Source organism: Vigna unguiculata, chromosome 1, assembly GCF_037176805.1.
Source record: "Vigna unguiculata cultivar grain cowpea cultivar isolate G323 ecotype 2 chromosome 1, ASM3717680v1, whole genome shotgun sequence".
NCBI classification, from domain to species: Eukaryota; Viridiplantae; Streptophyta; class Magnoliopsida; order Fabales; family Fabaceae; genus Vigna; species Vigna unguiculata.
Genome location: NC_140792.1, coordinates 27,127,300 through 27,141,458, shown reverse-complemented (window position 1 = coordinate 27,141,458; position 14,159 = coordinate 27,127,300). Strand labels below are relative to the sequence as shown.

General features: G+C 27.3%; 1 protein-coding gene across 1 annotated transcript; it reads right to left on the bottom strand.

Moving 5' to 3' along the window:
- Nucleotides 1–9,104: 9,104 nt before the first annotated feature.
- On the bottom strand, nucleotides 9,105–10,806 carry LOC114194723 (mitochondrial pyruvate carrier 1-like). Its single transcript, XM_028085101.2, has 5 exons — nucleotides 10,677–10,806; nucleotides 10,488–10,588; nucleotides 10,268–10,322; nucleotides 9,933–10,068; nucleotides 9,105–9,298 (listed from the first exon to the last, which is right to left on the bottom strand). Exons 2-5 carry the CDS (start codon nucleotides 10,578–10,580, stop codon nucleotides 9,265–9,267), a joined length of 318 nt encoding a protein of 105 aa, XP_027940902.2. The 5' UTR covers nucleotides 10,581–10,588; nucleotides 10,677–10,806; the 3' UTR covers nucleotides 9,105–9,264.
- Between the last annotated feature and the right edge of the window lie 3,353 nt (nucleotides 10,807–14,159).

The window sequence follows — 14,159 nt, the reverse complement described above, 5'->3', positions numbered from 1 at the left end:
AACAAGTTTTTGTTCTAATTCAATTATTGAAGAACTTAAGTCATTGAAAGAGCATAAAACAACGGTAATTTTTATTTTTTTAATATATTATTATTGATAATAAACTTTATGTTTCACTTTTATATATATTATTGTCATAATTTATTAGATTCTACTATAATATGTGCTTGTTTTGAGCAGAGAAATGATGAGAGGAAATAAAATATTTTTTTTTAATTAGAAAAAATAATTTATAAATAAAAAATATAATTTGTCCCTCGAAAATTTTTATCTAAGTTCTATCACTACTGACATAAACATATATTAACTTTGACACAATTATATACTAAGTACGATGTGTGCTTTTATCGCTCTTTGAAGTAAGAAAATATGCAATCTAAAGAGATAAGTTCTAGTTATCACGAAAGTTACATATTATATTTGTCAAATTAACTTAAAAAAGGAAAAATATTCAAAACTCAAATTACAAAAATATTTGTCATATTAATTGGTCATTACAAATCAATTGTCTAACTCTTTTTCTTTTGTTTTTTCGTAATTTATACGCTACGCGATAAGATCTCCTCACATAATTTAATGAATAATTAAAAGAAGTTAATGAAGTCATCTTTTTTATATGAAGGTTACGCTAAATAAATAAATGATTATTTATGAAAGTCTAGCTATCTTAAATATTTATTGATTTTTTTTCTTCTCACTAATCAATACGAGTTATAAATAAGATAAATGATCAACATCAAGCATGGCATCAGAAGGATGTTATTTAATTTTTCATTATGTATATTTTTTTTATTTAAAACAAATAATATTGTAATGACTTATTAATTTAACTTTTACGCTTTATCATTTACATTGTTTGATATTGAAATTGTAGACTTTGTTCTTTGTTCCTTTTATAAATGTTATATGTAAATTATAAATTCCTAGCTTAATATAATAATCACCACATTGTAGTATAACTTTAGCATTACAACAATGCCATAATAAGCATGATTGCTAGTGTGGGGTACGAAACTCCGGGTATGGGTATTAACGAGGGTTTTCGAAACCCCTAGTATTAACAGGAGTTTTCGAAACCTTGGGCATTAACAGAGGTTTTTGAAACCCTGGGAATTAAAAGAATTTTGAAACCCCAAGCATTATCGAGGATTTTGTAAACTGCCAGTAAGCTGTGCTAGTTCTAGGGATTGCTAAAAACCTTCGATAACCTGTTAGTTATGCTAGCTCTTCCAGGAGAATTGCAAAGGCCATATAAAGTCATTAGTAGGGGTTAAGACCCCTAGAAACGCCAAATATAACCCCACTGCAAAAAATTATTTTTGTGGTGAATTACATATTGAATTGAATTTAGAATCACACAATTACTTTTCTTGAATAGAATTATAGCTCTAAGTTAACTTAAATACCATGAATAATTTTCCTTTTGTATTTTAGAATTTGAATGATTAGGAATATATATATATATATATATATATATATATATATATATATATATATATCACTAGAAGAAGTTGTAATTGACAACCAATATTAGTGACAAAAAATTATTAGTCACCATAGTGACCAATTTACGAAATAAAAAATTACTGGTTACTAAAATATTCACTATTCTGAATAAAAAATTATAATTGGTCTCTAAAATTTAGCTACCAAGGTTTTTGCTACTGAAAGAATTAGTTTCTAAATTAGACTTTAATTAATTAGTGACCAATTATATTTTTTTATTCATAATAATGACTATTTTAATAAGCAATATCTTTTTATTTTGTTTGGTATCTAAATTGGTCACTATAGTGACTAACAATTTTCAATCACTAAAATTAGTTATTATTTAAGAGTTTTCTTGTAGATATAATGAACTAAAGAGAAAATGGAAGACTTAATAATTATTTTTTCTTAAGTTTCAAACCTAGATATAAAAAAATGCCTATTAAAATATCAAAATCTAATTCTAAAAGTATAAGATTAAGTTTCAATGCTTGTTATGATTATGATCTAAGTTAATCTCTTCCTGTACATTAATTATAAAATTTTGTTTAATGTATTTTTGTGTTAGAAAAAATACCTTATTATTTTGATTAAGCATACAACAAAACTTAAAGTATGAAGAAGTTGTATATGATAGACGTTTAACACATAATGAGTGCATTTGTTTTGTTTGAGGCGATAAAACACCATGTAGATTGTTCTATTTGTTTGATAAATGATGAATGATAATCAAACATCAAATACAAACAAGAATTTAAGCTTACATAAACTTAAAGAATGTTCATTAAGCTCAAATTTATGGTGCAGGAAAAATCTTCAACATTCATCATCAAAGGGATTTGTATCAAATACAAACTTCATTCAAATATTCCTTGAGACTCAAGTTAAAGCTGAAATATCTGCCAACTATCTTGACACAAACATATGTCAACTCTTACACAATTATCTACCTAGTACGATATGTGCTTTTATCACTCTTTAAAGTAAAAAAAAAAAAAATTGCTACCTAAAGTTTCGGTTAGCAAGAAAGTTGCATATTAACTTAAAAAAGGAAAAATATTCAAAACTCAAATTTCAAAAATATTTGTCATATAGTTAATCTTCACAGACAAATTGTCTGACTCTTTTTTTGTTTGTAACTTTCACGTTACGCGATAAAACTTCCTCACATGTTTTAATGAATAATTAAAAGAAATTAATGAAGTTATCTTTGAATCCGAAAGTCACGCTTAATAAATAAATGATTATTTATGAAAGTTGAAATATCTTAAATATTTATTGATTTTTTTCTTGTCACTAATCAATACGAGTTATAAATAAATAATATAAATAAATAAAATTATTATAAAAAAAATAAGATAATAAATTATATGAAGTTTTAATTAGTTTTATTTTCTAAACTCTTAATTACGTCTCTAGAAAAATAAAAACTTAACAATATAACTTTAGCAATAATTATTAAATTACATAACTATGTGAAGAATGGAAAACAACTCCTTCCTCTTTTTTCCCTTATAAAAAGACACAAGGTTACCACTCTTCAAAGCATCTCACTCAAGGTTGGTGTTGGAGCTTTCCTCCACAACTTGAATTGATCTTTCAAGCCTATAAAGTACACATATACTCGGTTTCCTTTTATTTTCTAAAGTGGTTTTTTTATATGTTTAATTTTTCTAACGATTTGATTCACAACAGGTAACATACATTGAAAAAAGAAGAAGAGACATAATCATGGGTGATAGAATTATTGAGTCCCCACCAGATTCACCAAAGTCATGTGTGACCGTTGAACTAAACCAAGAAGACAACAATCTTGGAAACGAAATCAATAATGATGATGTCGATTCTTTTGTGGTACTAGGATGTTCTCACTGCCTGATGTATATAATGGTGAGTGAGAATGATCTGAGGTGCCCTCAATGCAAAAGTGTCGCTTTGATTCACTTTCCCATTGTCACAACCAAGAGGGAATAGAGTCCTAAGATATACCTTGCACTCACTTCTACATTTTGCAAAAGTGTCTCTTTAAACCATGAATATCCTTTTGAGCATTGCTTTTGATGCTCCTCTTTTTGTCATTTCTAGAAATCACAAAAAGAGTTGAGTGTTGAAAACATTGCATGTTAAGGACTTTATGCTTATAATAAATGGTTTCGATAGTTTATTAGGTTTAGTCCATTCCTTTGGTATGGATCATGTCAAACTTTATTATATAAAATAATACAGTGAATTGCAAGGTATTTCAGTTATCTATGATCGATTTATTTTGTTAGACTCGTATACAAGTGAGATCATTTTTTTTTTCTTGTTATGAATAAATGAAATTATTTTATATTTTCTATAATTATAATTTTAATTGTTTTTATATGATTTTGTAATCGCTAATTGAAACTTTAATCAAATAATAGTAAATTCAAGAAACAAATTAACAACTAATCGTTAATTAATTATTAATATATATATATATATATATATATATATATATATATATATATATATATATAAATGAAAAATGAGACATTTGAAATCTAATCTAAATATCTATTAATGTTATTAGATTTTTCTGTAATTCATGATGATATTCATGAGAATTGCGGACAAAAACCGTCACACTATTTTAATATTACATAATAATTTATATTTATCATTTTTATGACATCTCTTATTATTTGTTTGTAAGCAAATTAGTTGGACAATAAATTCATATTAATTCAGTAGTTTATGATAAAAAATTCATAAACGTAAAAAAAAAATGTAAGAATAACTGGAACAACAATAAATGTTTTTTAATTTTGATCTAAATAGAAAACTTGGCTTCATTTTCTAAAAAATGTTAATAAAATAATAATTCAAGAAAGGGAAAATAGTTTATTTAAAATTTGATATTAGATAATCTATAACTAGGATTTTTTTTTCATAATTACTTATTCCTAAAGTATTTTTTATAATTTAATTATTTATTTATTTTTTCTAGCAATTACTTTTGCATATTTTCTATAAAACAATTCTAACAGCTTTCTTTTATTAATTAAGATTTATTTTCTTTTTTTTTCATCATTTATTTTCACTTTGCTTTTAATAAAAATAAATGTACTTTGTATTTATTAACGGTTATTTCATTTCTTTTTCTCTATTTATTCCACTTTGTTTTTAATAAATATGAATTTATTGTGTATATTAACTTAGTGATATTATAATATCATCCCTTAATAATTTAATATCATATATTTATAACTATATATATAAAGATGATTCCCTCTCTTATCCACAATTACTTATTCTTAATTTACTCTTTACAATATAATTATTTATTTATTTTTTAAACACTAACAATTATTTTTATATTTTTTCTATAAAACTATTCTAACATTTGATTCAGAGTTATTTTCTCTTCTTTTCACCATTTATTTCAACTTTACTTTTAATAAATATAAGTTTATTTTATATTCATTAACGATTATTTCATCTCATTTTCTTCATTTATTACACTTTGTTTTTAATAAATATAAATTTGTTTTTACTATTAATTTCGTGATATTACAATATCATTACCTACTTCTTCATATTAACGAACTAATAATTTCATTATCCCTCATCTTATAGCAAGTAATTTAAAATTAAGAAAAATATTACTTTCATAATATGCGTAAAAATTTAAAACAAGTATTATTTATAAACTTAAATATGTTTTTATCCCTAAATTTTGACACAAATTTGAAATTCATTTATATTTCAAACTTTAATACATTTGGTTCCTAAACTCTAAAAATGAATGAATATAATATTTTAATCCAATTGCATTAAAACCTTTTGACATATCAAACACGTTTAAGGTTGGCGTTGGAAATGATTACACTGTCCAACATGTTCTATCTCAAATGTCAATCTGAAATGCGTTCAATAAGTCCAAAAAATAATATTTTTATGTTAAAAGAACAATATTCATACATTTTGTAAGTTTAACGACAAAATATATCAAAATTTAGCAAAGATACAAATTCCAATTTCGTGTCCAAGTTTAGAATCTAAAAACATATTTAACACTTTTTTATATATATATATATATATATATATATATATATATATATATATGTTTTTGAAAGAAATATTAAATATATTATAATTATTATTGCTCCATATTTATAGATTAATATGAAAAGTTATATATTTAATAAATCTTAAGTTCAATAAATATCTTATTTAATGTTAATTAAACTCTTTATTTAATGAATGTTGATACTAATAATTGGATTAAGTGTTCATTATTAGGTTTTTGGCCTAACGGTAAGTTATCAATTTAACAATTAGTATCATATTAAAGGTCAGGAGTTTGGTTTTTAGTGAAACAATTACATGAGAGAAGATTATTACAAGTGACATAATTCGTCTTCATGAAGGATTGAGTTCGTTCATTTTAAATTTTTGAATATGATCAAGAGTTATTTAAGAAAACCTAGAGAAGATTCCCATTAAACATTAAGATAACAAGCTATCTAGATGTGAATATTCACTTCTAAATATTCTAGATAAGGAAAGTAATGGATTGATTCAAGAAACAAAACAGAAAGGTGAGCATATTAAAATTATCAACATAACTAAGACTCTATAACACCAAGCTTTCAGAATTAATGACCTTGGCAAATTAAAATTTTTTCTGGGCTTTGAGGTAGCTAAAATAAGGAAATGAATTCACACATGTCAGTGAAATTATGTTTTGGATGTCTTAGATGAGATTGGAATGCTTAACAACAAACCGTGTCAAACCCCTCTTATACGTAACACTAAAGTTCTTTTTGACACCATTAAAACTACATACAATACAAATTATTATCGACGTTTAATAGGGAAGTTTCTTTATCTCACTGATTCTAGGCCTGATATTAGTTTTTTTGTACATTTTCTTAGCCAATTTGTACAGGGACCAACCATACACCATCACCAAGCAGCTCAACATATTCTTAGATACATAAAAGTTGATCAAGGTCGTGGTCTTTTCTTCCATGTTGAAACTGATATCCAAATTAACGGATTAAGTGATTTTGACTAGGCTACCCGTCGAGAAACCAAACGAAGTATTATTGGTTTTTGCATCTTCTTAGGAGGTTCATTGGTTTCCTAGGAGACTAAAAAGCACAACACCGTTTTCTTCAGAAGCAGAATATAGGGTACTTGCCACCACTACGTGTGAAATCCAGTGGATCAGTTATCTCCTTTAGGACTTGCACGTTTAGACCGATCTCCCTACTATACTGTATTGCGATAATCAGTCTGCAAGACATATTGCCCACAACCCCACCTTCCACGAACGTACTAAGCACATATATATTGATTGTCATGTGGTTCTCAAAAGGCTTCAACACAACTTTGTCACCTCCTTTCAATTTGTTCAAACGACCAAATCGTCGATGTCTTCACAAATGTTCTTCATTGCACCAATTTCTAGACGAACATTTTCAAGCTTAGGATGTTGAGCGTTCACCATCCAGCTTGAGGGGAGGGTATTGAAACCCCCTTTATGGTTTTCTGTTTTGGGTTAGTTTTTGATAACTTATTCAAATCAGTTACCTAGGGTTTTCTTTTCCATTTTTCCCCAAAACCTATTTAAGATAGGTTTAGCTTCTTTTGTAAAGTAGAAAATACACTTTCAATACAGAGTTAGAGTTTTTGTGTTTACCTTCGCATGCTTCCTTGTCCTTTCTCTTTTGGTGCTCTACGACTTTTGTTTTTCTTTTGAATCTTCATTCGCGTTATCAAGGGGCCATGGAAGGCAATACCAACGATCACAATAGTTTCATATCTTACACACAAATAACAAATGCAAACGCATTTTATAAAAAAAGAAAAACTCTAATATCGAACTTTAAGCTCTTAACCAAACCTACCATCTAATTTCTCATGCTTTAAGATGTGAACAATCTATCCTCTAAATACTCTAAACATAGTTAACATCTTCTACTTATGTTTTCAATATGATACCTTTCAAAAATACTAAGTAATATACATAACTAGTTAGATGAAGTGTAACATGTTTCTTTCCTTTACAAAAAAACTCAAATTCTTTCTCACAATAAAAAAAATATATGAGAGATTGATTAGGTATAGACAAGTTTTCATATTAGTAGACATAAAGTATAAATAAAGATGTCTTGCTATAAACACTTGTAATTTTGATGATAACAAATAATATTATATTTTAATATGTCATACAATATTACTTAATTTGAAACATGTCATGTAAGTCTATAAAACTAAAAGATTAGATGAAGTGTAACAAGTGTTAGACATATGTATAACAAGCTTAAACAAAGTATTCAAGCATAAATACACATAATCTACAAGAAATGTAAAATGATGCATGTGAGAGTTAGACACCAAGGATAAGGAAAGTACACAAGGTTTCAACGATCCTACATGGACATTAGAGGAAAATTATTTTTTAACATTTTTTTTTTACAAACTTGACAAAGTCTCTATAAATAAAATTAAATAGATTAATTTTTTATTTTTAACTAAAATTAAATAATAAAGTAGTACTTTTTTTAAATAAATAAATAAATTGTCAATTTTTTTGTAAAAATACTTTTTTGTCCCAAATTTTGTCAAGTTTTGTCAAATCAGTCCTAATTTTGTTTTTGTGCTCAAATAGATTCCAATTTTCGTCAATTTTATTCAATTTGGTCATTTTTGCTAACACCGTTTAAATTATTAACAATCATGAACAGTGATGACCACATGTCACTTCATGGTTTTTTTAATTTTTTTTTTAATTTTTTAACTTTTTTTTTTCAATTTGGTCCCTATATTTGTTATTTTTGTTCAATTTAATATCAATTTTTGTTAAAATTGACCAATTTTGTCCTTGTCGAAGATGAGACCAAATTTAATTTTTATATAAAAATTATAATGATGTGAATTTTAATATATTATATAAAAATATTTATTTAAAAATGTAAATTTTAATATAAAAATTAAATTTGGTTTCAATTTAGAAAGAGACAAAGTTGATTCATGTTAACAAAATTTGGGACGGAATGGAACAAAAATCACAAATATAAGGATCAAAGTGAACTCTGAGACGTGACACGCTGTAAGTTGACACGTGGACATTTACAAAAATTAAAAAAATAAAAAAACAAAAATAAACCACGAAGTGACATATGACCGTTAGTGTTCATGGTCGTTAATGATTTAAATGGTGTTAACAAAAATGATTTATTTGAACAAAATTGACAAAAATTAAGACTTATTTAAATACAAAAATAAAATTAAGACCGATTTGACAAAACTTGATAAAAATTAGAATAAAAAGGTATTTTAACTTTTTTTTTTTATAGAAAGTGTCATTTTCTGACATTAGATATTCTTACGCCTCTAGTATTGAGTTGAAAGGTTGTTTATTAGATGACTTGGAATGAGTTGTATTTGTCAATCCTTCCCTTTCGTGAAGTTAGTCTTTAGTGTAAGGAATGTGAGATTACTCAACATCTGATAGAGCTCTTATTGAAAAAGGAAAAAGAAAAAGAAAAAGTTTTCCGGAATGTTATCCCAGCCTTTTTCTTAGAGTTGATCTTCATTTTTCATAAGGGTTAATTGGCATAATTATTTTAACTAACATATAACAAATTTAAAGTACAATATTATTATAAAAGAAGTTACATTATGACAATATTACATCGCATATTAAAACAGCAAGAGTAAATGACGAATGATAGAAGAACTTGTTTTTTAAAGCTATAACACATTTTCTTTCACCTTCAGAGTTTAAACAAATATATTTCACTCTACATTTGCTTCCTCTTTGCTCTGTTCCCTGTACATCAAACAAACAAATAACATTACTCTGTATGCATGTATTTCTCCCTCTATATAAATGGATAATTTTAATTACCAATCATTTTCAAATTATGTAAATATAATAAATATTACAGTGTCACATAAACATGTAAATCCAACTAATTGTAAACTTTATAGTATTAATGGAGAAATATCAACACAACAACTAAAATAACTAAAATTAGAAAAATATGTAACGAAAATGATTTTTCTAAATTTGCAAGAATATGTAACAATAATGATACAAAATAATAACACTAATCATAAAAAAAAATCAATAGTTTTAACGTAAGAAAATCTTCCAACTGTAATAAGTAAAAACCTACTGCCACAATTCAACATGATACAACGGAAAATGGTAAATAAAACGGAAAGCACAATTTTACTAAGAAAACTTAATGAACGTGTTAACCAATTTTTTCTCTTTTAAAAAAATAACTCTATTTCTTGATGTAACATAACCTCTCTTTAGAGAGATATAAATATATGATAGATATAAGAGATGTATTAAAAGAAAAATTTATTTTATTTTATTCATATTATATATAACAGTGTCTTTTTAACCTAGTGTTAAATTTAAAATGTGAGAAAAAAATATTTGAATTAAGTACCTTTGGGCTCTGAACCACCTTGAGAGTTGATATAACTGCATAGTCTCATTGGTCATATGGCATACGAGAAGATGAAGGTTACGCGGTCGCACCACCCAAGCAAACCTCATGAACGACGCTGAATAAACACACATAACTGCAATACTACAATTCATTTATTTTAGAAATTAAATTAAGACCATCTCAAATTTTAAATATATTAAATGCATTCTTCAAATAATTATTTTTATCCCTTTAAAATTTAAAAATATCTTAGAAATCTTAACAAGAAACCTTATATAAATAGGAACTGAAAGCAATAGATTGAATTAAGTTAATACTTAGTCGTAATTAACCTCCAGTCATATTCACAGAAATCGTTTCCGGTGGTTTCTTTGTGTCCATTGCTGCCTGATAAATAATAGTCACAGAGTGGTTTAAATTAGATGAATTATTTTCATATTTTTCTACCATTTTTTATAGCTACAATTTAATTTAGTAAATTTGCTCTCAATGAAGAGTAGCAATAAATATGAATATTTGGAAAATAAAATTGATACTGAGAAGTAAATGTACCGCAAGAGGAAGGGTCCAGTTGAAGGTAGGACCCCAAAAATGAGTGGTTTTGAGGCCTGTGGGACTATTCCAGAAAGAACGAAGGATGTTCATCTTCTCAACTATTTTTCAACAACAAAAAGGGATCAAAAAATGGATCTTTCTATAACATAATTCTGAGGGTATGAAGAATTGAGAAGAAAACATTACCTCAAGATTAGGTTAAGAGATTAACTCAAACTATCTTCTTCTCAATTTCAAACCCACAACCTCTTCTTTAAGTTGCAGGAAAAACATGAATGAAGTGAATCAGAATATCCTCTGAATCTAAGTATTTAAGTCCAATAAGCTATTACAACAGGATAAGGACCTTCCTATTAAATTACACTATTGTCCTTTGGTAGTATTTGCTTATCTCTTTCTCCACTCCTTCAACAATAATATTAGAATAATGATATCAGAATAATATTATGACTCTTATTTTTTAATTCCTATTTTTTATATTTTGATGTGTTTTAGTGTGAATCATTAATTAATGTATTACTATCTTTATTTTAAAAACAATCAATAATTCACACTAAATCACATCAGAAATAAAGGACGAGAGTAAAAAAATTAGAATAAAAATATTATTTTCTATAATATTATTGTAACTGTTTGAGTCTAACATACTTAAAAACATGACTCAAATATTTTATAAATAAGTTTTATCAATTGAAAAATTGATAATCATAAAAAACAAATTATAACAACTTAACTACTTTTTATTTATCTCTAATATACTATTAATCATAACTAATAGCACATCCATTACTTAAATCTATCTTTAACTTATATTCACTCTTATAATTTTTACATTATATTCTAATTTTCATATATTCTTACTTGATATTATGTATGTTCAATTCTTATTCATATACGTATACTCTTTTTCTTCATCATAATCCACAACTTAACGATTCCATCTAATTAATCATTTCACCACTAAATAAACAATTCTCAATCCAAAACCAATTCTTATCTTTTTACTTAAAATAAATTGAATGTAATTATTCAACTAACTCAATCCCTTAGTCTATAATAAATATTATATTAGATTCTCATATTATCTATCCTAATCTTCTCGCAATCCTAGTAAGCACCGTATTAATAACTTTCTAGATTAACATAACTTGTTTACAATAAAGTAAATCAAAAGAATCATTCTCTCTTAAGAAACAAAGTAATTATTTTTCAAAAGTAAAAATCTAAAAACGTGATCGACTTGGCTCTAACATAAAGAAAGCAGAAAATGATATGATGTAAGACCATATTCAGCGTATCTATTTGAGACCAATCCTCATGCTAATTTATTTTAACTACTCTTGTTCTTCTTTCATTTTTCTATCATATCTCTCAAATTGCTGCAAATGATTCAAACTCAACAAAATTTAAATACAAATCTAGTTTAAATCCATTTAGAATACGGATTAAACGAATTAAACAAAACACAACTCAATCCAATTGAAGTTGATTTTAAGAATATGGATTGTATATACCAAAAGAAAAAACCTAATTTACTTGAAGTCACACTTTATTTTATTTGATTGGTTTACGTTTCAAAACCTACCAAGATTATTGGGTCAAATTTGACAACACTAAGGGTTTAAGTAATCCCACAAGGACCACATAGTTTTATTGAATATAAGAGGACAAAGTTTCATCCTATGATGAGGAGTGGCGTTAATGGAGGGAACAAAAGTCTCATATAATATAGTTTTTCATACCAACTTGCTTGAAATAGATAGGTTTGTTCTGAGGCAGTGACACATCGTTTTTAATTTAGTATTCATAATAACGCAGAGAAGGTCCACCAAACCAGCTCATCGCTTCTTTTTTTTAAAAGGATAAATTATCAAACCAAAACTCTTGGATAAATTATTAATCCTAGTTTCTGGGTTCTTTGGAAAACGAAAATTTGCCTTCAGAATATCGTGTAAGGTCAATGTTTTAATTTTAATTCCTTTGAAATAGAATGGTTAGATCAATCACTGTGTTCGAGTAGGATTCTATAACGGATATGGGTCGGTCCGTTTGCCAAAATTTGGCGGGTTAGTTCTGTGATCCGTTCACTTTAGTTTGTCAATTTGCAAGTCAGAGGCTGGTCGGAGCATATTATTGGCTTGTTTATTTTCTTAATTTGTATATTATATTATTTCACTGATATAAAGTTTTAATTATTAATTATAATAATAATTTAATATGGAACAATATATATTTTATATTTTGTAAAGTCTCTAAAAGGAAGAGATACATGCAAGATACTATGATGTCAAATTCAATATGAGATAGTAGAGTCAAATGTTAGAATAATAACATAATCATATATTTCGTAAAATGCATCTTTATAATAGGATTCATGGCCTTACCTGGTTAGGATTAATGGCCTTACCTGGTTAGGCTTTGATTTAGTAGGCCTAATTACCTACTAATCATGATAGGTCGCATAATTTGGGGTTATTTTTCAATGAGATGATTAGACTGGCCTAATTAACTAGCTAGTTCGAATACATGTTGTTCTACTAGGCCGACATGTATCCGGCCATGTCGTATATGGGATGGTTCCTCTGGATGAGTGATCTCTAGTGGATTTCCTAGAATCTAGTATCCTAGAAGGGACGGGTAATTTACCAGTGACTTCTCAGGGTTGCGTGGGACGAGGACGGGTAATCCCCTGTCTGGGACGAGGACAAGTAGTTCCTCACTTCTCAAGATTACTTCTTATGATTGTGTACCTTAGGGGACAAGGACATGCAACCTATCAGCCCCACTAGGGCTTAGGATCGTGTACCCTAGGGGACGAGGATGGTTAGTCCACGAGCCCTGTAAGATTCGCAGAATTTAATTAATTAAATAAATAAATAATTAATAAATGTGGGTAAGTAGTGTATTTATGACATTAAATTCTGATGGGTATGATATGGAAAAGTATTAGCCAAGTGGTTGAGAGTACTTTGACTGTGTGAAAGGACTTGAGTTTGAGTCCTATGTGTGCCAAATTGTGTGTTATTTAATTATTATTATTTTAATAATATGATGGAGCATGTTTCGTATGATATCATACTTGAATTGTGTGAGTTAGCAAGAAACATGTGTTGGCCTGATGGTTTAGTATTAAATTGGCTTTGGCATGGTCATGGGTTCAAACTTTGGTGGCGAAAACAAATACTGAAGGCCTTAATTAACAATAAAACTTACCATTAAAAGACTTAATTTTCGTTTTATGCATTAAACCCCTTTAAGGCACCTTTAAAAGGCAATTTTTGAGAGAGAAGAGGGGTTTGGAGAAGCTGTTTTTCGAGGGCTTTGCAAGGGTGCGAAAATTGAGAGGGTTTTGGCAATTGAGAGCATAGTGAAGGGAAGGTGTTAGGCTGCCTAGTGATCAAGGAGGGATTTTCAACACTCTGCATTTTTCTAAGCAAGGGAAAATTCCAGGTTAGGGGAGCTGAACTCGAAATCCTGGTCTAATTGTAATGTTTTGCATGATTGTGCTGTGTGTGTAACCAAATTTTCATGCTTCAATTGATGGGATGTTGTACTGGTTGTTCTTGTGGCATAGGATCAAACTTTTTATGCAATTGTATGGAAATAATGAGGGTTTGGGTACTGTCAGTGCAACTTATGGTTTATACTTGAATTTTGGGAAGTATTTTG